This window comes from Nyctereutes procyonoides, unplaced genomic scaffold (genome assembly GCF_905146905.1).
Source record: "Nyctereutes procyonoides isolate TBG_1078 unplaced genomic scaffold, NYPRO_anot_genome, whole genome shotgun sequence".
NCBI classification, from domain to species: Eukaryota; Metazoa; Chordata; class Mammalia; order Carnivora; family Canidae; genus Nyctereutes; species Nyctereutes procyonoides.
In genome coordinates this window covers 13,100,257-13,124,208 of record NW_026575134.1, presented here as the reverse complement: position 1 = coordinate 13,124,208, position 23,952 = coordinate 13,100,257, and the positions used below count along the sequence as shown (strand labels likewise).

Genomic DNA, 23,952 nt, shown 5'->3' with positions numbered 1-23,952 from the left:
TGCAGCGTGGTTCCCGGCCTCGGACTCGCCCTGCTCCTGCCCTTCCCCTCCCCCCGGAGCCACGAGGGGGCGCCCCGCGCCGCGCAGAGGCCAGCTCGGGGTGCGCTGCGGTGGTGGTGGTGGTGGTGGTGGTGGTGGTGGTGGTGGTGGTGGTGGTGGTGGTGGTGGTGGGGGCTTCCGCACCGCCGGGCGCTAAGCCGGGTGCAGGCTGTGCCGTCCTGAATGAGCTCTGGGCGCGGCCTAGCGTCCACCGCAGCCGCAGAGGCCACGGCCGGCAAAGCCCACGGTGTTTACTCTCTGGACCTTTACGGAGAAAGTTTCCTAATCTCTGCACCAACGATCTGTTTAAATGTCGTATCATGTTTAAATGGAGCCAGAAAGAATGGTTAATAGATTAATTCTTCATTATTGGCCTATTTATGCCCTGACAAAAAATGTTGGCAATCCTGTTAAAAGTTGCACACTGAGATTAGAACGTTTCTATGAAGATGGAAGTTCGTAACACCACTGCTCAGCTCACATCACAAACTCAGTCCCAAGTCTGAGATGTAATTTTTAACTGTTTTTTGCTCCCAAACACAGCACAGTGACCCCTCGGTCAGACGTGTTGATTATCGCTGGCCCCGTAGCCCTCCGCCCTGCCAGCCGCTTCACGGCCGGCTGTGACACATTCCCCAGTCCTCCTATTTCCACCCGGGCCTCCTGATTGTTTCCATCTGTGTTCTGGGCAGAGTTATCCGGTTTCTGCCCTCAAACTCGCTTGTCAGAAACAGAGCACTCTAAACCACCTAGAGAGAACCCTAATGGAAACCATGGGCCCTGGGTGCCAATGATGTCAAGGTGGGCTCGCCAACTGTAACAATGGACCACCTGTGGGGATGTGGTGGGGGGAAATGGGGGAGGCAATGCATGGGGGGTGCTGCAGGTGGATGGGAACTCTCTGTACTTCTCAAATATGCTCTGAGCCTAAACCTGCCCTCAAAAATAAGTCTATCCAGGCACCTGAGTGGCTCAGACAGTTAAACTGGGTTGTGGGATATACCCTTGCATCAGGCTCCTTGCTCAGTGGGGAGTTGTGGGGAGTTCGTTTCTCTTCCTCTCTCTGCCACTCCCCTACTCACACTCCCTCTCAATTAAGTCTTAAAAAAAACATTTTTTAAATTAAAAAAAACTAAAAGAAACTTAGGGGGAAAACTCTTCAGGGTAGTGTTTGACCCACCATTCCCTGTGTCAACAAAGGGCCCCAACCTCTCCCCAAGTCTCTAAAGTCCTCTTAACCTACCCTACTGATTTCCACACCTAGCACCCCCCACTCTTTGCTTCCACTTGAATCCTGCCACGCAGTGCACAGTCAGAGCTGTCGCCTCGGAGGTGGGGCCCAGCCCTGCCAGCGGGACTGATGCCGGTGCCTGCCACGCACTATCCCACGAGGCCGGTGTCTACACTCAGAGCCCACTGAGCACCAGCTTCAGCACACCCCCACCCCCACCCCCTGTGCTTCTGCCAGGTTCTAGATACTTTGCTGTGGCCTCAAAACCCCTTCAAATCATGAGTACAGGTGTCCGCGTTCCCTGGAGGCGGGCACGGCGGCACGTCTGAGATCCCTGCCCAACCTGAGGACCCCGGGGAGAGGCCCGCGGAGTGTGTATCGCTCCGGAAAGAACAAGGGAGCGCTGCAGAAGGGCCTGCTTCTCCCCACCTCAGACCCTCCCCTCCTTCTCGAGCCCCGTTCCCCTAGGTGTTCCCCTAGGTCTTTCTCCGTTCTCTTCCTTACTTTGGGGATGCTGCTCCATGCCGTCCTTCCCGCAGGGCTCTTTGCCAGGAAAGAGCCTCTCCTAACTCCAGGCGGCACCAAAGAAACCACCTGGAGTCCCGAGAATTTGTGGAGAGGTCTAAGACTTCTGCGTCAAGAGCCATGCCTTAGGGGGACCCGGCATTTTGGGATTCCTGAAAGCTGGCTCCCTGCTCTGCTCAAGGTATGACGACTTTAAGTCAGCTGTGTGGAGGGACCAGCAGGGCCTTCCCCTGCCTCACTCTGCGAGCTAGGCCCCATTTTGAGCCATATGGTTAGAGTCCCTACACGACAGGACAAGACTTAAGACTGCCCGGGAAGCACCTGGTGCTCCCCTAGGAACACATATGGACCTAGAAGGTGCTCCAACGCTGTGCTCCCCACCAGGCTTCCACCACGGGGCTGCCAGGCGGCCTCGGTTTCTCCAGGGGAGCCAGCAAGCGGCTGACACTTCCATCAGGGCGTCATCCCACTGCACCTCACTGCCCGTTAGACTGCAAGTATCTGATCCATGCTAAGTTTCCCTCTTAAGAATGTAACTTCATTTGGAGGGTTGGGGCTATTCTGCTCCCTTATGCAGCCCCAGGATGTAGCGCTTGACAAATGCATGATCCATGAGTCTTAAAAAATGAATTAGAAATACAGGAACATAAACTGTAATGAAAAGTAATGACAAGAGTGCAGAAGAAAGAGAATAAAGGAGAAACGTGACTGTCAGATGCTCCAAAGCAACAGCGACATGAAAAATGGAATTTAATGCTCTGAGAAAATGATGTTTTATGAGATGCCTTAGTTCATGTCAGAGCTGAACCTTCATGAAGCTATTTATGAAATATCTTGCTGCTTTTAGTTGTACTTTTCGAGTTGCTATGGCATCCTGGGCAATCGCCCCACTCCCAAAATGTAGCCCCTGCAGGCTCATACACAGAAGAGAAGTCCCCGAGGGCTCCGGCTGTCTTTGAGACAATGGTGTCTATACATCAGTCTAAGGAATTAGTGCACTGAGATTCACGGAAATTGCGACCTCTCCGTAGTGAATGAATTAGATCCATTTTAGCTAATAAATGAATAAAAATCAACTGAGTTTCATTTGCATTCAAAAAGACAAGACATTATGTAAACTACACGATATGTAGAAGAAAGTTCAGAAATGAGTTTGGTTAGTTTGGTATTCATGAAAAACACCATCAGAACTACAGGGAGAAAAACAGATTAAAGCTACCCTCCCACATAAGATGAGAGCAAGATTTTCAGGCAATTATTAAATAACTTCATTTGCTTGAGCAAAACATCAGCTTTCTTGGAAGTCAGGCCAAGCATTATGTAAGAGTCTCAGCTCTCGTCTGTAATCAAAATAAGCAGATTGTTAAAGTTACCCTTATGGGGGGAGAAAAAAAGGTACTACAGGAATTGCACAATTAGTAGGGGAATGGTCTGCGGGAACATGGCAACACTGCTCGGTGTGACACAGACTGGCCAAGTAAGAGGTTTTTAGGGAACACAGAATTCATTGCTGCCAGGCACTAAATATCAGTGTGCCTCATAAGGAAACACAGAAACGCCGGAAAGCCCTACCACGTGCCCTCACAGGCAACTAGTCCCTGACGTCCCCTGGGCTCCGTCCTCCCGCTGGGTCCCGTCTCAGGCACCCGGACTGTAGGTAGCTAGTGCCACGGGACACCAGGACAGCAAGCCTCGCCCTCACCAACAGGATCATGAAGGGCAGGACCAGCCCAAGGGGAGAGGAGCTGGGCTGGTTCCGCCCTGGGCTCCGGGGTGGGGGGCAGGGGTCCTGCCTGTCAACGACGCTGTGGAGCTGTTCGCCATGAACAGACCAAGGGAAAGAGGAGCCTGAGGGGCAGCCCTGAGAAGGGCTGCGGCTCTGCGGCCAATCTCAGGAGCTTGAGGCCGATCCTACCACTTCTGCAGAGCAGAGGAGCCGGTCCTCGTCTTTGATGAAAACTCACTGGCGGGGCACAGAGGGCCCCCCTGCCCCTGGGGGCACCCCAGTCTGCTGCGGCGCCTGCCCAGTGGGGGGCTGCTGGGGACACCCAGTGAGCTGGCCCCATGGGTCCGCGATTACTCGGACTCTACCATTACGTGACTAGTATCCATTCACGCTCTGGTGAACATCTGGTGTCAAAAGGAAGCAGAGAGGCAGGCGGAGGAGAGTTCACTATTTGCCACTTCCTCAGCAGCAGTGGCTATCCTGACGTGGCCTATTTATGACAACTTAGCACACTGTGCTGGGGGGGACAGATGAGCCCACGACAGGGTCTACCCCAAAGGCTGGAACAAATGTACTGACATTTAAAGAGCAATACTCACCCTGGGTTTATCTACAGGGGAGAGAAGTTCATCTGGCGGTGGCGGTGCTTCGGCATGCAGGGACAAAATTAGTTTTGCAATAATAGATAAGAAGGAACATTCGCTAGGACAAAGCTTCTCTCCTTGCCAACAGCCTGGGCTGCGGCAGGAGCTTGGTGTTTGGAGCCCCCAGGGAGGGCTCAGTTTTCCGCCCCAGGCTTGAAGGTTCTGATACCAGACGCGTGTGGAGTGACGGGCAGGCCTGGCTGAAAGAGCGTGACAGTGTTTCTGAGCCTGATTTTCAGCTGCTAAATATGGGCTTAGCAACAGACTGCGATGAAGTCACGCACGAGACATTTTCAAGAGAAGCGAAAGCAAACAGACTGTGATGTGCCCGCAGCCGGACGGCGAGGCCACGGACAGCCGCTCTCACAAGGGTGCGGGGGGCTGAGCGCCGCCGGGCGCCCGCACGAAGCCGCCGTGGGAGCCGCGCGGGCGCCCTGGGGCGGGGCAGCGGGGCCAGCACCCGGTGCCCCGTCCACGGAGCTCACAGCGGGCGCCGTCACAGGCGCGGAGAAGCGCAGGCCGGGCCCTGCCGCCCGCCCGCCGGGGAGGCCTGTTGAGCTCCATGAGCTCCGCTGCCCGTCGGGGCCCTGAGGACCCAGGGGCCGCGGGGGCGGTGGTGGGGACACCTTGCTTCGTCTGCGCTCGCACACGGTGCTCCGGGCCCCACGAGGCCCTCGGGCCGGGGGACCCAGCTCTCTACTCTGTACCGAGGCTCAAGCAGAGGCTGGCGGGGCGCCGTGTCCCCCCACCAACTGCATCAGCACGCGGGGGAGGGGGGCACCGAGAGTGGCTTCAAGGGCGACTTAGGAAGTATGACTGACGAAGACTTGGAGACTAAGGGTGCCAGAGGAGTTGAAGGATGTCGCAGAGGTTTTTCTAGCTTGGCTGGGGCGCGATGGTGACACCCCAACCAAGATGGGGAGTCTGCAAGAAGGAGATTTCAGAAGAAAGAGGATTTGTTTTTAAGATTCTGAGCTTGAGAATTGTGTGCGACTTGGAGGGACATGTGACAGTCAGTCTGCTGGCCCGAGGCCCTGGGCAGTCGAGGGGAGTCGCAGGCCTGGGAGCCATTAGGACAGAAGAGGTCACCAGAATCGGGGGTCTAGGTGAGCTTGCCTGGGGGACCAAAGTCTACACAGAATGGGGAAGAAAAAGAGCCAGACACACGCTGTGGGACATGATGGCATGTGAGAAGGGGACAGAAGACGATTCTGCAAAGTAGACTGAGGAATAAAAAGGAAAAAGTGGCCAGAGAGATTAGAATGGAAGGAGTGGACAGGGGTGCCAAGGAAGCTCTGGAAGGCAGGACCATCTCAGTTTGCTTTAATGTCCCCAGGCCTGGCACATAGTGAACATTGATAAAAATGTCTTTAGTCAAATGGTCAGTGCGATGTTTCCAGAAGGAAGTGGCAGTCAACTCTAAAGCTGCAGGGTAAGAAGGCAAGAAGAGCAAGGCGTGGGTTTGGTGGCTCGAAGGTCTCTGGGGCTCTGGGGGAGAGCGATTTCAGAGAGAAGGCTGAGGAAGAGAGCTGCCCGGTGCGCGGCCGCAGAGACTCCCAGGGGAGGCGCCCTGGAGGGTGTGCGGTATCTACAGGGCTGCTCAGTTTACCTTTTTTCTGCTAATAACTGTATCATGTTTGGGTATTTTAATTTTTTTAAAAGATTTTATTTATTAATTTGAGAGAGGGAGAGAGCATGAGAGGGGAGAGAGAGAGAGAAACAGACTCCCCGCTGAGCAGGGGCCTGGAGGTGGGGCTCGATCCCAGGACCCTGGGATTATGACTGGACCTGAAGGCAGATGCCTAACTGACTGAGCCACCCCGGCGCCCCACCAGTTCAGTGACTGCAACACGTGAACATGAAGCAGAAAATGGGGACCTAAAGCAAGGCGTCTTTTCACAGCTGGCACTGGCTTCCAAACCCAGGGCACACAGTTCCTAGGGCTGTGTCAGGTGAAGTGTGAAGATTTGGAAGTAAGGACACAGGGATGTGAAGATTTGGAAGTAAGGACACAGGGAGCTGCAACTGTGGGGTGCTCGGGAACATGTGTGCCCGTGCCCTGAGGTGGCCAGCCACAGGGAGGTGGCACCGTGGGTGCATGCCCACCCACGCACTGCTCCTCCCCGGCGTCTCTCCCCTCTCCCCCAGGGCTGTGGGAACAGGCAGGTGTCCCGGGGGCACTCGGCCTTACCTGATGAGGAGGAGCCTGTCCTTTTCAGATGGATGGTCATCTAGCCACTGGGAGAAGCGCGCGTGGGACCACTCTGCTCTCTGCAGGTTGGAACACAAATCAGTGACGACAGTGTATGCACGTCCTCCCGCGAAGGACAGCACGTACTGGCACAAGGGATCTCCAGGATGCCCACAGCCAAATTATCCAAACTCCTTCCTGAAGGAAGGTGGCAATCCTTTGGTGCACCTTCTTGACTCCCAAGGACCTTCTGGATTTTCCAGTTGAAGGTGGGTCAGCATAGGAAGTGGGGCCTCGGTCAAAAAAGCCTTATAAACTTCCATTACTTGTGCCATTATACTTAGAGGGGGAATTCTGGCTTCACAGGTAATTTTTGCACTGCTGAGGGACTGGGGGCTGAGCGGTGGGGACTTCCTTTCCTGCATCATACGTCCAAGGCAGAGATCCATGACTGAGGAAGGCGAGATAAGGCCAGGGACCATTCCGTGAGAGGGGCTCCGGATTCACAGACGTTAGAGGGAAGACTCATAAGAGAATTCTGGCTTTACTTTATTACCTGAAAAGGCGATTTCAGCTCAGCGGGTGCTCTGGTGAACAAAAACTGAATAATGATGCTGAACGGAATAATGTCCCCCAGTGCGGGACTACTGGCCACGTGCTCACTTGTCTGGAAGAGCAGGGGTCTGAAAGAAGAAAAAGCAACCATTATTTCACACTGTTCAATCCTGAAAGAGGAGAGGCGGCTGCGTAGAAGAACCTCAGCAGCAGAGCGGCACGCTAGTGGAAGCGTCTGTGATACAGCATTTGTCCTAACCTGGTGATTTCCTAACCCCCCGTTCAGTCTGAAGACAGACACGCACGCATGTACCCCTAACCTATGTATTCTGGCTGCCTCACGTGCCCTTCCCCTCCTTCCATGACCCCCAGTCACGGGCCTGTGGGTCTGACTTGACCTCAGCGTAGCTCAGCAAATCCCCCTCTTAGAGCTCATCTGATTTACAGGCTGAAAACAAAGCAACGGTGAAGCCTTCAGGCAGTTATAACCAATAGATTCTTATTTTGGTCAGAACTTCCAGCTTTTTTTTAATTTTATTTTTAAAGATTTTTTATTTATTTACTCATGAGAGACAGAGAGAGACAGAGAGAGAGAGAGAGACAGGGAGAGGCAGAGACACAGGTCAAGGGAGAAGCAGGCTCCATGCAAGGAGCCCGATGCGGGACTCGATTCCAGGACCCCAGGATCACACCCTGGGCTGAAGACGGCGCTAAACCGCTGAGCCACCCGGGCTGCCCCAGCTTTCACTTTAAATAAAATCCCTCTTTGGGCTATAACCTAACACGCACGGGCAAACCCAAACACCATCTACACAACTTTCAAAGGCCAATTATGTCCCCCATGTACAAAATTACTGCCTTGCCGAACATCCCAGCAAGATCTGTGCCCGCTCCCTTCCAATGCATTACGCGTCTGGGAGGATCCCATTTCACAGAAGCAGGTGGCAGGCACATCTACCCCCCCGCCAGTCACCTACCACCCTGTCAGAAGGCTGGCGGAGATCATTGAAAGCTTTCATTGAGCTCTCCCTGGCTTTGGGCTCTGATGGACAGGTGATTACAGGCCCAGCTGGAGGGGCTGAGTCTCAAGAGGAAGATGGCAGAGCTGAACCTCCATCAGGGGCAGAAACAGTTCAGAAACATGTGAAGCAGCTCTGTATCCTGGGTTCCTCCTTCACTCCATCTGAGTTACTCCCACCCACCCAGGAAGCCTGCACAACCCAGAGACCAGCAGCTTCCTCACACTGATGGTAAGGTTTGATGTCAAGAGTCAAGAGTGCTCTCAACAGGTGCTTGGTTCTCGCTGGATCCAGATTATTCTTAGGATGTCTTTATTTTTTTTTTAAAGATTTTATTTATTTATTCACGAGAGACACAGAGAGGCAGAGACACAGGCAGAGGGAGAAGCAGGCTCCCCATGGGGAGCCCGATGAGGGTCTCGATCCCAGGACCCGGGGATCACGCCCTGAGCCAGAGGCAGATGCTCAACCTCTGAGCCACCGGGATGCCCCTCTTAGAATGTCTTTATAGTAACATTCTGTAAAAGAAATCTGTCCCTGCTAGGGATTTTTCTGATTTCAAGCATTTTATCAAATAACATGATCCTGTACTTTCTCTTCCTTAGTTATTGTGGAAACATCTCAGCCCATTTGTGCCGGCCATCACCAACAGCCCATAAAGCTCCAGAGCCGGCCTCCGAGTCCCTGATGAGGGACTTCCTGTGGACACACCAAGTCTGTGGCACACTTGCCCTGAAGATCCCCAAGGCCCCAGGCATCTGGCAGCAGAGCTGCAGGCAGTGAATCAAGCACACAGGAAGCTGTGAAGCCGTGGCTGAGGGAAGTCTGGTTTTGTCGGCAGGCACCCCTCCCTTAAGTCCATGTGTGTACAGATGACGGTCTCTACCTGGGTGAGAACCTAGGTTTAACCACTACAACAGCACGAGTCGCCACACGCAGGGTGCACAACGCACCAGATGCTGCCTAAAACATTTAATAGTCCTGCAGACACCCTGTGAGGGAGGCTGCGTTCTACCCCCATTCTACAGACAGGGAAACTGAGGAGTAGAGAGACCACGTAAAAGCTAGAAAAGATAAGGGTAAAGGATTCAAATCCAGACAGCCTGGCTCTTAATTTTGCCATGCAGCTTCTCTCAGGATAACCAACTACAGCAACTACTCAACCTGTTTTTAAAGCAGACAGACTTATTCTCAGTGGGTAACAGAGAACCCTGGAAGAAGTACAATTTCAAATTGACAATAACTCCTAGAGAAAAACCTGAGAAAATGAATGTTTACAGGTACCACTTGAAGGCCATGCAATGATCATTTCTTTAGGGACCCCAGATCCTCTCTGAGTCAGCGTGGCCCTCCAGTGGCCTATGTACCTCAACCACATCACACAGTCTCTCTTGGCAGTATCTTCATCTGGCTTCATCTTAAGACCCTGTGGGGCAGTGAGTGGTACTGTCTTAAAGGCCTCTGGACTCTGACCCTGGGTCGGCATGGGGATAAGGCTGTGCCGGTCCCACTTCCCAGCAGCGGAGCTCAGACAGCTCACGGCCGAGGTCCCTGGGTGCTGAGCAGCTGGCATTCCCAGAAAGCTCCCTGGAACTCCAAATCCAGCCACTGGCCAAGCAGTCTGCTTACTGCACCAGTGACAAGGCTGCTCCTGTTTGAGCTGTAACTTTAAAAGAGGGGGTAGGGAGGGGTCCTCGCACTGGGTCACAGGCTCATCCTGAAGGCCTGGCATGGCTGACAGCTGCCAGGAGGGAAGAGGGATGTGGGGAGACAGGAGAACTCATGCCTTCACTTCTCTCCGTGCCTCTCTGGTCCTATGAGGCTTTCCCCTTGCCCCAGGAAAGCTCACTCTGTGCCATCTGATTTGGCAGGATTCATCTTGAGCCCTAGTCCATGACAGGAGGAGACCCTGGGGGGCCAGTCCTGGACTTAGGGAAGTGCAGCCATATGGAATCCCTTCTGCCTCTACTACAGGATGACAGTGGAAGATTCTGGTTCCCCGTGCCTCTCATGGCTCTGTGTATGGAGTCCCGGATACAGGTGCTTTAGAATTAGTCACAGGGAATACAGAACTTTCTCTAAAAATTGATGTTTTTGCTTCCTTCTGAAAACGAAGATCACATAGCTGATTTCGTTTCTCTTTTACCTTGGCTTCAGGGAGTTTAAGGTCAAATATGAGATGTATGGTTAGCAATTAGATTGCTTTCATGGTTTAATACTGTGTTTTTATTTTCCTCTACTATATTCTTGATGCAAACCACAAATGATACAAGGGCAAACGGAATGAGGACAGGACTGGAGGGAGGGAGCCTAGCAGCTGACACGCACCAAGGGTGCTGGCTGATGTGCCCCCATAACCAGGCCTGGTGAAAACTGGCTCGTTTTTAAGCAGGCAGGATCTTTTCATCACCTGTCCCTTTGTAGCTCTGAGTCAGAGCAGTTATTTTTCTGCCAAGACCAAATCTCCTACCCTAGCCACTAACAGGACTGTCAAAAGAGCCATGGAAAACAAAATTGGACTTGATTCCATACCATGCATCACTGACATAATTACCTGTAAACATCAAATGCAGACATTTTACTTCTGGTGCTCATTTTAAGAGTCTGAAAGAACACAGCATGAGAACTTCCCTTCTCCCTGATTCCAGGTGGAATCTGAAATACTGGCAAGTTAAAAAATAAATCACCATCTGAGGTGATATAAGGAACAAAAGGAAATTAATTAAGGTGTTATAAAACGCAGTTACCCCAAATGCCACAATATCGTCCTCAGAAAGGAGTGCTCTCAGGAGAGTGGCACTTCCAAGATTAAACTTTACACACAGCAGGAAGTCTTAATCAACCAAGTAGTAGGTCCCATTAGAAAAAGCTCTTTCCAGTAGGGATCTCCACACTGAAGTGACATGCAGCTGGCAGCTGGCAGTCTTTAGTTCAGGCCAATGATGAGGTGAAGTAACAATGTGTGTTCCTATGGCCACATCCACCGTTGGTGGTGGCCCATTCACTTGCCACCCCCGCTTCTAAATTTCCTTTGGGTAAGGGGCGTGGGAGGGTAGTAAGGCCACAGGGAATGTGTACTGAGATCTGGAACCAGCAGAGAAATGAGAGGATGAGGGGTGGGGGAGGGGAACACACACACACAACACACACACACTCGTGCACAGGATGCACAAAGACTTCTCTTCTGGAGACGGGAAGATAATGCTGGAGGCTGGTGGGATGGGGACCCCAGATATTGTGGCAGAAGGGGCCATGTGGGCCCCTGGGTGGATAATAAAGCAGGAGGCTGATGGCTCCAAGTCAGGGCCCCAAGTAAAGAGGTTTGAGAACTCCCAGGTTCCTTTCTCAGGGTCTGTATGTCATCAATCCCAGCAGACCAGGTGGGAAAGGAGGCAAGGCTTCAGGCACGTCCTGGAAGCCTGTACGCAGCAGCAGACAGTGAGAGGCAGCATTTCAGGGCAAAAGGTCACCACTAAAGTGGGGAGTTTAGATTTTCTTTAAGCTGACATTTTCCTGGACGATTTAGATAAGCATTCAGACACTATCCTAGAAGCAGAGTGAAATCAAAAGAGAACTTCTGGAATAAGCTCTGGGTGTAGTGGTTACAAGCAAAGGCCTTGGGAGCAGGCGACCCTGGGTATGGAAGGCAGCCCTGGAACTGCCACATGACTGTCAGACATGCAGCCCTGTCCATGGACCCCTCTCAATATCAATGCCTCTGGGGGGTCACTTCCGACTCGGAAGTGTCCTGGTGAAGGCAAAATGGTTAAAGTATCAGGGGAACACTCAGCACGGGCAGCCCTGAGTAAATGATCCAAAAATGACTGCTAGAATGAAAACGATACTCAGCTAACTACCCATCCCTCCATGTTTGCAGGATGCTCCTAGCACTGCCCAAGCATCAACAAACAACAAACCAAACCAGGCCCAAGAGGTGGCTGCCTCCTGGCTACAATGCTGAAATCTAAAACTTGGAAAAAAGAACCTAGAGGATGGACTTAGGACCCAGATTCACAGTACAAAGAAAGGCTGGAACACCTCTGGGGGTCCTGATGCTAAGAATGGAAACTGCAGAGATGGCTGCCTTCACCCTACAAACGTGCAGGCAGAGGGGTGGTATTTCAAGCAGCAGTACCAACACGGAAAACCCTCACCACGCCCGCAATTAAAACCAGCTGATGTGAATACTACACTGGGGGGTTACTGATGGTTTCCTTCTTCTGCAGCTCCGCATGCTGACAGGTCCCCCATAGCAGCCCCTGTCCCCTGATGGCTTTCATTAAATCCAACAAAGCTTCCAGCAGGGCAGGCTATGGGCATAATTCAGGGAAAGAGCTGTGCCCTCCAGCACAAAGGTGTTGGGGCCTGCCTGAAGGTGCATGGTCCGTGTCTCTGAGCTGCTGAGAGCATGCGGTCCCTTTTCTGTCCCTTGTCTCACAATGATCTGCCCTGAGAATGTCAAGTCAGAGCTCTCAAGCCCCCCGCCAGGTGGAGCTAGGATCACCACCAATGAGGGGTGAGGAGGGGGCTGTGCAGCTCTGAACGTGTGTCTCTCGTGTACAAATACAAATCACCCAAGGGCAAATCCCTAATGTCAGCAGCTCTCTGAGGCTGACACACACTCTGTCCAGGGGAAGAAAATAATTCCTGCGGCCTGAGAAAAACTCTAATGGAGACAGTAAAATGTAAATGTATGCGAGAAGTTTGCGGGCTTAATTCCACAGTCCACTAATATTACTGTCAGGAAGAAAGCCTCCTGCAGCAGATGGCTCTGTGATGGCAGTAAGGAACGCCTGCAAGGGCCCGTGTCTGGGTGTGGTGGGGGTGGGCGGTGCTGCACTTGGGGGCTGGGCTGGAGGGTGGCCTTTGCAAAAAGGCCCCCCTGCACGCACGGGGCCTGCTGCCCTCCTGCAGCCACTCCCTCTAAGCCAGGCAGAGGCCAGCCTGCTGGGTTTGGTTGTTTGGCTCTCTATTTTTCTTACTTCCCCCAATTACATAATGTTTTAGAATATTTTATATTATATTTTAGCTTCCTTGTTATTTTTAAATGGGAATAACACTACAAGAGGGACTTTAAAATATATTTACTGGCTTTTCTAACTACAAATATGAAATGACCCAAGCAAAACCCATGAAAAATATAGAAAAAACCTCTAAAGGGAGAATCACTAGTGACAATCCTGCTATCCCCAAATTCTGATGTTTATCCTTCTTGACTTGTCCTCTCCACATATACACTTACTCTCTTAAAAATAGTAGGGATCATATCATTTATACTGTTTAGTAGCCTGTTTTTCATTTCACGATGCATTACAAAGTCATTTCTCATATTTTTAGATACTAGCCAGCAATGTAAACTATTAATGGCTACATACAGCATAAGTGCTTTTAATTATACATTGATCGATCATTAATTTTTGAATCCATAAACAGGTACTAGAAAGTGTCACTACTTGAACTTCAAATGCTTGGTTAAGATGCTTTTCTCACGTGAGGACCAAGAGGGCTGGTGGCAGACTCTCGTCTAACGTAACCGACAACAGAACTGATCTCACGCAAAACAGTCGGAGCTTATATCCTACACTGTGATACAACTGTAAAAGCACAGGGATGAAAGTCATCTTGCCCAGCAAACAGAAAGGTAAGTATTATTTTAATTCCTACGTGTACAATAAACAATGAAACACAGGAGCCAGGGCTGTCAAAAATAATAGCCTAATCTTAATATAGCAAATCCCAAATCACAGCTTTCCCACACCTTTTTCAGGAGCTAGTTGGTTATCACCTCCAGTATGCTAGCTAACTCTGTTGACTCAGCATCTTATCACCCAAACGGGATTGCTGGGTTACCCTATTCCTCAGTAAGAGACTACAGGGGTCTTATTAGAGTGTTTTTCATGGTATAGGCAGGTGACTGGTGGATCAGTGACCTCAGGATCTCTTAATCATTCCCCCTGTCCATGTTTGGTAATGTTGAACCCTAAGGGATCAACAAAATATCTAAGTACCTTTTAAAAGGTCTGAGCTGATCTAAAGAAGTTATCTGAAAACACTTGTGATCCAACTTTAAGTTTTTTTTTAAAAACTCAACTCTGTACAGATGGGCACTTGAGAAAAATAATTCAGTCTCTTGGGATTAAAGAAAAAATTTTTGACAATTGCAAACAGGCAAGACAAAGCATAGGGCTCTCTTTTCAATCAATAACCTTGGATTCTGTTAAGTGGCATTATAAACCTGAATTTTCTACTATCAAAAGCTTGGATAAGACAGTGAACCAATCATTTAAAGGACACACTTCTTACTGATTGCTCTAGTTTCTAGTTCTGAGTCAGTTTTTAGAAATGGAATCTCTTACCTTATCTTTATAAAGAAACATTTAAAGACCATTATGTGGGCAGCCTGGGTGGCTCAGCAGTTTGGCGCCACCTTCAGCCCAGAGCATGATCCTGGAGACCTGGGATAGAGTCCCACATCGGGCTCCCTGCATGGAGCCTGCTTCTCTGCCTGTGTCTCTGCCTGTATGTGTGTGTATCTCATGAATTAATAAATAACATCTTTAAAAAAAATAAAAATAAAGACCATTATGTTCTCGGATATTATGGACAGTTACATCAAGGTCTCCCATCTGGTATGCTGTGGTCACAAAATGGGTATAAGTATTATGTTTGGTCCCCTCGGCCCTCAGGATTGGCTTTTTGTATCTATACATTTTCTAGGTATGCCACGATGTGGAAAAGTCTAGAAAGTTCTGGCTTATTGAATAAACAGCGATAGTTGTCAAGTTATTCGGTGTTCCTTAAAATCTAAGTTGGTAGGAAGCTAAGCATTCAAGGCTGAAAACCATCACACCTTGGTAAAGAATGGTTTAGAAAACGTCTGAAAAAAAGTAATAAAGCATCTTTCTTCAAGAAAAACAAAGGATTGTAAAATGGGGCTTCTGTCCTGTTGGTGATCCTTCTAAAATGGTGCTCAACTCTCCGGCCACTCGAAGACCATGGAGACCTAACATCACTCATTTCACAAATATTTTTGACTCCTATTAATTCCAGGCACCAAGTTACACACAGGAATGAAAAGATAAATTAGACTGTCTGGCCTTTAGGGAGCTCTTTCAAATTTAGTGAAGAAGGGGATATCTATTTATTTATGAAAACAATATAATTATTATTTAACAAAATCATAAAAAGGTGTGTATATACATATATATACACATATATACACACACTTGATTATTATTAAGTAAAATTACAAGTTTGACATCAAATCATCATACATTGCTATATTCTTAGGTAGTGAGTTTGAATTAAGGTACTGTTTTTCTTTTTGAACTGGTCCCTGGGAAGTTCAATCATAAATTTTGTGCTCAACTACATTAGACATTTTTATCCTAAATTAGCTGTACCCTTTCTTAGTCATTCCCTACATTTCGCCACTAAACTCAATTCTTTAAATATTCTAGTCAAGGGATGCCTGGGTGGCTCAGTGGTTAAGCGTTTGCCAATGGCTCAGGTCATGACTCCTGGATCCTGGGATTGAGTCCCTCATCCAGCTCCCTGCATGGAGCCTGTTTCTCCCTCTGCCTGTGTCTCTGCCTCTGTCTGTGGGTCTCTCATGAATGAATGAATGAATGAATGAATGAATCCTTTAAATGAATAATAAATATTCTATTCAATAGTTTTACTATGGAATGTAACCTCTGACCCTTTCAGAGGTAGGTTAGACTGGAAATGATAAATGAGCAAATAAAACTTCAGAAAAAATATTTCTACATAATTATGAACTGCCTGGTATTACGACTCAATATATTTCTGTAAGAATGGAGAGAAAATAATCCTCCCTAGAAAGGGCATAATAAAATTTTCAGCTCAGTCTTGTGAATTTTAACTCAAAAATCACATACACACGTGTGCATGCACATGTACGCACATACAAGCACACCATTGCACATAATTCTGTATGCGTTTCTGGTTTGAATAATAACTTTTAAGGTAAACCCTATGAAATTGCCATTGTTGTAGGTCACAAAATGATTATTGATCATTTCATATAGCTAGACATGAAGAGCAGGAAAGGATTTATCTGTTCATAGGATATGGATAGTTTATATCAACAGCAATAACGGAACGATGTCTCACCTGAATGACCTCAGCATTCGATAGGACTTTCCTAAATCAGATACTCTTCTGCAGAATGGACCCACAGCCAACTCCATCTGAAACATAAAAAGATACTCCACAGTGTTGATGTCAAAATTCTATGCTGAACTGGGGACACACCTGGATGAGAGAGAGTTGCAGCTTGCAGCAAACTTAATTTTATCTACACTGTGAGGCAAATTTTGAAAGTCAATTATATTTAATAAAAGGCACGAACTTAGATAATTTCTGCATTTATTTACTAAAGATATTTTTTTTCACAAAAGCAGAAAAACATTTTTTTGGTTATGTAAAAGGAGGAAATTCAGATCTTTTCCCCACTGCAAATGGAGAAGGGAAGGTTTTTAAGACTGGGGGCCTATAATTTAAGTAGGCATCACAAACCTTTTTATATGAAACATAAATAATGACAACTCTTATCAAGGTGGTCCAAGTGATTAAAAGCCCTGAGTCTGAGAGGGAGCACATACCCATGTCAGAATGCCAGCTCTGTAATGCCTAGTTGTGTGGCCCTGGATTTCACTTAAGTTCCAGGTTGCTTGTCTGTCAAATGGAGATCATGCTAGTTCATAGAATTATAGCAATAACATAGATAATGTCACAAAGCAATATGGGTGTGGCACCCAGTAAGTGCATGTTAAATGTTGGCAATTATTAGCATATTTTTTTAAACTTTCCCTCTTTTACATTATTAGCAAATTAATTTGCTCCCTGACTCAAGAACTGTTGGTTTTACTTCTCTTTATTCTCCTTCTTTGACTGGAAATTTTACTTGTCATTAAATGGAGTTTTAGGCTCTCTGTGCTTCATCTAGCAAGTGCCACGTTTTCGCAGATGTGGCCCTTACATGACAAACCATTTGCCCACTCTTGCTATCAACAAGACCTTGGTAAAGAATGGTTTAGAAAACGTCTGAAAAAAAGTAATAAAGCATCTTTCTTCAAGAAAAACAAAGGATTGTAAAATGGGGCTTCTGTCCTGTTGGTGATCCTTCTAAAATGGTGCTCAACTCTCCGGCCACTCGAAGACCATGGAGACCTAACATCACTCATTTCACAAATATTTTTGACTCCTATTAATTGCCAGGCACCAAGTTACACACAGGAATGAAAAGATAAATTAGACTGGCCTTTAGGGAGCTCTTTCAAATTTAGTGAAGAAGGGGATATCTATTTATTTATGAAAACAATATAATTATTATTTAACAAAATCATAAAAAGGTGTGTATATACATATATATACACATATATACACACACTTGATTATTATTAAGTAAAATTACAAGTTTGACATCAAATCTATGAACCGACAGTCATGATGGGCAGCTTCCTTGAGTTGGTCTTGAGAGTAACTAGTAGAATTTCTAGGTAAAACAGGTGAATTCTCTCCTAACATATAGAAGACACAGAGCATGTCTTCTATGTCCTAGAGGGAAACCTTGATGGGGAAGAAAACTCCCTAAAATAGAAAAGATTGAGTAAAAGAGAAAAATTTGAGGCATAAAAGTCAGGATTCTTGCCAACAAAGCAAAACAGAGCAGCTTCAAGTCAGTGTTCTCAAATCAAGACAGTGGCTCTTTGGGACCTATTCAGTTTCTTTACCTGATGGAGTTACTGGTTTCCTTCAGAATGTGGCATTTATTTTACACTGAGCACAAAGTTAAAACGTTATCATGTATTCCTGATTTGGTAATTCCAATCGTGTGTGTGTGTGTGTGTGTGTGCACACCTACATGCCTGTGTGTGCACATGTGCATGGCAGGGAGGGAAAGAGAGAGGGAGATGGAGAGTGGGAGAGGGGGAGAAAGGGAGGGAGAGAGAGATGGTTTTTACATTCTGAAGTTATATGAAGTATTTTTCATGAAATATTTTTGACGTTTTTTTTTTTTTTCCAGTTACCCAAGTGGATTCACCATCTTCAAAGATTAAACCAAAAAACCTTTGCCTTAGCACTTGAGCAGGATGGAATGTTAAAAAAATGCAACATGAGAGAATCTGATCTTGAATTGCTGTGAAATCTATGATGATACAGGAGATTTCTATGCCAGAGTACAATTTCAAAATGTTAAGTGTTTAAAATAAATAAAGGACCTCTGGGTACTTCAAACCATTTTCTTCTGCCAGAATTCCATGAAACAATAAAGGCCATGTTTTTAAAGGGCAGGAGTGTTCCTTTTAGAGGAGGTGACTGTGCAATTAGCTGTGGATACACAAACGGCATGCACAAATGCCTCTCTCCAGCTCCTGGCTTGGAGGGAGCAGAGTGGTCAGCTGCAGGCCTGGTGAACTAATTACAGAGCCACTCCTGCCCCACCACAGACATTTGGTTAACCGCGGGGCATCTTTGGATACTCCTACATCTCTCCTGCCCTGACACTGTTCAGGAGAAAAGGCAACTGCAATGAAAATCTTCATTATTGTTTTCTTTTCTAAATTTATGTATTTAAGAAAAATGAAATAGATATAAATGCATATTTAAAGGGCACCAGAAGATCTATAAATAGAAGCTGCCAGGAGTACCACTGAGTAAATAATTTAATGTCAACTCCACAAGCCATCCTTTTCCTTGGGGAAGACATAAAATTGTGTGTGTGGGGGGGAAGTGTGTGCTTTAGAGGGCAGTGTGGATAAATCCCCCGAGAGATTGTGAGTCAGTAGACCTCAGTGGCCTTGAACAAGCTGAGTGTTTCAGAACTGCTGTGTGATGAGTGTAGACACAGAGAGCATGTGGTCACAGTAGGGAATTAATTACCTGTAGGAAACCACCTCATGCCCATGACCTGATTCCTAGGAGGCTGTATGTTGGGTACTTCCCTCACCATGAACCCTCCAGATGGCACCCGGCAACTACTTTCTCTTTTGCCTGTGCAACAGTGCCAGAAGGGAGCAGTTAGGGTTCCTAAAGAAATCTTCAAAATATATCATTACCTCTTTGTAACTTGACTGGACAACAATTATTCTGCAGTCCCAAACCTACTCTACAGGTCTCTTCCCGGGCTCTTTCTTTCTGTGATTTATGCCAGAAGAGCAGGCACTTTCAGCACAAGAACACTTCTAAAACCCACAGAGGATTTCTGTGTTCTTGATTCCAGTGGCCTGGATGGCTTTGTTTCATTTGAATACAAACCGATAGAACTTTCAATAATGAGGCCATCAAAAAGCTTCCGGGTCCCTAGCTGATGCCTGTCATGAATATAAATGTCAGGGTAACACCTCTTAAGAGTTTTGACTCACCCAGAAAATACATCTAACCAAGCAAGATCCTGAAAGCTGAGGTGCAGAGTCATGTGACTGCAGGTGTGAGACCCCTTCAAATTAAACAAAAGCCCCAATTCACTGTCATATTTTTAAATATGGGGCGGGGGGGGGGTGTGGGGAGGGGAGTTGCTGGATACTGTTTGCCAAAGCTGTTGGTCATAAATGTGACAGTACTTCCACCTGTCTTTCCCGTGCCCACTACCCACAACCCACAGGGTGGGAAGCCATCCAAAAGGTGAGTGGCAGGCTTCTCTGAAACTGGGACAGGCTGTCCGCTGTCCTGTCTGGAGAGGACAAAGGCGTCAGCACCACACACACCCTGCAGCAACCAGTGTCATTGAGGAGCTGGGCAACGGGCTCCTCACACTGAATAAATGCGGTGGTTTCTATATTTAAGAAAGGGAAAACGGGATGCCTTGGAGCACAAGTTAGTAATAAGGACTAATGAATTTCATTTCTCTTAAGGGAAGGGACCTGAGGAAAGGTTTAGTTTACTGGGCAACATGTTGAAGGGAAGAAGAAACACCTAGGAAGTCTGAGTAATGCAGTTTCTGGGGGGTGGCACTCAATGCTTTGCATTTTGAGCAGGTTGCTGGCTGCAAGTAGCAAGGGCTCCAGGACAGTGCTTTCCATCTTTCAAGACCCATAAGGGAACACATCATTAAAATGAAACACAGCACCAAAAAGCCTGCCTGCCCCGGCACTCTCTTTCTGGCCAGCTAACTGCTCACTGCCATTCTAATCAGACTTGAAGTGCTGCCTCCAGGAAAGTGACTCAAGAACCAGCTGGAGCAGAATGCAAATAAATTGGTGGGGGAGGGAGGCCAGGGGGAGGGAAGAGAACGGGAAAAGAAAAACAAAATTCAGGAGGAAAGCGGGGAAAAAAACAGATACTCATTTCTGTAGAGCTCACAGTGTTTTTAACAACTGAGAGCAAGACTCCTCCGTCCCAGTGGTTTTAGCTCAGTGAGCAGCCTGTAACCCCAGTAAGGGTACACAAGTAACACACTGCTTACATGCAATCCCCTTTTAGCTGAAGTTTACCTGTAACAATAAAGCAAAGTATACAAGAGCATGAGAAGGAAGCCGTTGAAAATGGGAAAGGTCACAAGAGCAACATTAATGATAACGTTTAATTCTTATTTTTATGCCTCAGCTACTAAAGGCATATTTCCCAAAGGAAGGCTCTTTACTATGGTCCAGTGGTCTCAAGCATACATCATTTGGGTATGAAAATGACTAAGTCTAGACCACTTAATACGCAAAAAGCCTGGCTGTTGAAACATTAGATAATGTACCTATTCCCTCTGGACCTCTGTCAGGTACAACAAGTGACTGAAAACAACCCCCGTACAAGGAATCTGCCACATTTTCTCCTCGGCATGGGAATGATGAACCCAGACTTGCTCCCCAATCCACACAGGGGTAAATAAGGACATTAAGCATGACTATCCTTATTAGCAGGGAGGATCTAGCAAATTATGAATAATCCATCTGAATAACTAGACTGGTAAAGTTAACAGCTTTGAAAGGCTTAAAAAATGAGTTCACATTTGACATGCTATGTAAATACAAGTGATCTGTATGGGTATCTTTTAACTCAAGTGTATGCTTGAGGTGTTTCTTCTTTGCCTCTGATACTATTGGAAGGCTTTAAAAAAATCTGTCTAAAGGAAAAACCCCTTTAGGAGGTGATTATGGTTCAAGAACCTGAAATGATTTCAAGGCTGGCCATATGCAAGAAAGGTACTCTGTTCAACAGAGGGAGACCAAATAACCAGAACTTCTATGTATGTGGCCCATGGTGTATCTAAATGGATTAGAACATTGTCTTGAAACCCTGAGCTGGCACTACAGAATAACAGATATGCTGAGTTCTGTCTCTTTACGTGAAAAGAGATAGCACCTTTACAGTATTTGAAGATAATTTCATTGTCTCTATTATTTTCCAGCAAAATTCATCAATTATTCTTATCAATACTGATATTGTGGGATAATAAAATAGCAAGAAAGCCCTACTTTATATAAAAATGGGGTGTTTTTGTACTATGGAATGAGCTACTTTTACCTTAACCTTGAAATCTCAAAGATGAGTGATGATTCTTTTATTAAATACAAAGAAAAAAAATCTGGCATGAAAGTATCTTTAAACTCTCCTCTTTTTCTTACCAATTCAGTTTACTCTTTTTTTTTTTTTTAAGATCTATTTATTCATGAGAGACACAGACTGAAAGAGAGAGAGGCAGAGACATAGGCAGAGGGAGAAGCAGGCTCCCCACAGGGAGCCCGATGTGGAACTGATCCCACATCCTGGGATCATGACCCTAGCCAAAGGCAGGCGCCCAACCGCTGAGCCACATAGGCGTCCCACCAATTCAGTTTAAATGGATTTTTCTTTCTGCTTCAACTCTATAAAACACTAAAGAATACACATTTAGTCTTTCAATAAATAGATAATTTACCTGAGCAAAATCAGCAGCAAGTCGAACTTTGCCACCTTCACCAAGAGGTCTTATGAGACTGGCATTGCGAATAAAAAGTTCAATTGCTCTTTGGGCAATAGCTTCAGTGTTGTCAAAAACAAAATCCAAGCATTCAAAGTGTTTAAAGTAGTCACTCATAACTCTGGCAATGAAACCTTGAAGCTCCTTCATGTACAGAGAACAAGGAACATCAGGCTTTCCTGAGCTGGATACTGACCTGCGAAAGGGAAAAAAAAAAAAAAAAAAAAAAACAGACAATGCACTAACAGCCACTATTTCATTTTTATCCTCAACCCCCACCTGCTATTTCAATTCTAAGCAATTTTTTCCCTCAATGGTAAAAAAGGTATTGCTTATTTTTGCTAATAGTTAAAGAGTATAAAACAATGTTTAAATAATAAAGACTTTTAAGATGCCAGGAAGATGACTGAAGGAATCTTAGAATCCATTTACCTAGATATTATTGAGAATGAAATGGACAACCATCTGTCTCGGGTGATTCACACAGTGCCTTATGCACTCTCTGACCTTTCAAGGTCCTTCTCAGCTTTACGAATCTCCATCCACTCATATGTTTTGCCTGGTTAGTGAATAAATCAATAATGAAGCCTGAAATAGCTTTCTACACTTTTTAAGGGCAGAAAACACTGCTTCCCCAAACAAATTCTTGGCAAAGACATTTCTGCTCCTGTGCTATTTAATCTGATCAGCCCAATAGTAGATTTCTGCCTGTGGAACTGGTTATGTAACAATACACATGGTATGCAATTTTTTCCTCCCAGATGATGAGGTTTGCAAAGGCTTTAATTTGGATCAACAGATGATGCCAGCTGATGCTCCATGAAATACTATTTATAATTTATAAGTGTTTGTAATTGCTCTTTAAGGAATATATTAAAAGAATGTGAAATATTTATAGGAAAGAAGTCATACCAAAATTAGAAATCACCTGATATTAATTAGCTAACCAATGAAATCATTGGCTACAAAGTGCTGAATCGTCTTAAAAAAAGAGTGTTTCCATATTCTGAGAATGACGTAGAAAAAGTAGCAATGATCTAAAGAAGAATAACAGATATGACTCAAATGCCTAGAGCAAGAGAATGAGGTGAACTTAATTATTTTCAAAGACACCAATGAATGGTTATTATCAGAGGATGCTAACCAAAGGTCTTCTATTTCCAGAAGTAGACAGAAATAGAGAAACTAGTCATAAGCTACAGAAGGGAGAGATTTTAGTCAGGTGTAAAAAGAATGTCCTCACTAGAGCAAGGCCACTGAGAGGGAACATGGAGGACCAGTGCTGTCTTCAGCATCACACAGTGGAGTGCTGCTTCATACAGCCTCAGTAAATGATGGCAAATGTCACGTGGATTTGGTTTTGCCAGATTCAGATCATTGCATGGCGTATCTTTGTTCAGTTCAAAAGACTAGATTGGAAAAACAAGGGGGTACCAATCTCTTTCATGTTTTATTATGCTTTATCAAAGGCACTGTTTGTTATCTGTACTATTCTGGAGGAATGTTTCAAGAATTTTAATCTAGTCAATTAAAATGATTTGCATGAGGATTAGATATACTAAAACAAATTCCAAACACATGTCAATATAAGTAAAACAATCCATCAGACAAAATCTTGAAATAGGTATTAGCAATTATCAGTGTGGATTAGAAACTGATTTAAATTTACTAGAACATGATATTTGCTTGGCCATCGTTAAAGCTCAGTTTTTCCAACTATGGTGAAGTTTTTGGTAAGAGAAATTTTTTTAAATTATTCTATTGATTTATTTGAGAAAGAGAGAAAGAGAGAGAGAGAGAGAGAGAGAGAGAGAGAGAGAGAGGTATGAACAGAGGAAGTGGGATAAGCAGATGCTCTGCTGAGCAGGGAGCCCCACATGGGTAAGAGATTTTCAACTGATAGAGTACAATAATACATTTTGCAGAAATTTAAGGATCTTTCTAATGAGACCCTGCATGCACAAGTTGAAGGTAGATGGACTAACCAGATGCACACCTGAGAAGTGGTAGATGACCATCTTCAGGTCACCAATCCTTTTGGCATGTATGTGCATTCTCCCCTTGGCAGAGGTGCACATCCATCACTTTAGGTCCTAGGGTCTTC

The 23,952-nt window shown here is 46.3% G+C and overlaps 1 protein-coding gene across 1 annotated transcript in view; it reads right to left on the bottom strand.

Moving 5' to 3' along the window:
• COG5 (component of oligomeric golgi complex 5) overlaps positions 1-23,952 on the bottom strand; it is a 282,416-nt gene that overhangs the window by 884 nt on the left and 257,580 nt on the right. Inside the window, exons 18-21 of the mRNA XM_055300749.1 lie at positions 21,807-22,044; positions 16,067-16,143; positions 6,913-7,039; positions 6,357-6,436 (exon numbers count right to left, since the gene is read on the bottom strand). Coding sequence (XP_055156724.1) covers positions 6,357-6,436; positions 6,913-7,039; positions 16,067-16,143; positions 21,807-22,044 — 522 coding nt within the window. The remainder of the gene's footprint in view (positions 1-6,356; positions 6,437-6,912; positions 7,040-16,066; positions 16,144-21,806; positions 22,045-23,952) is intronic.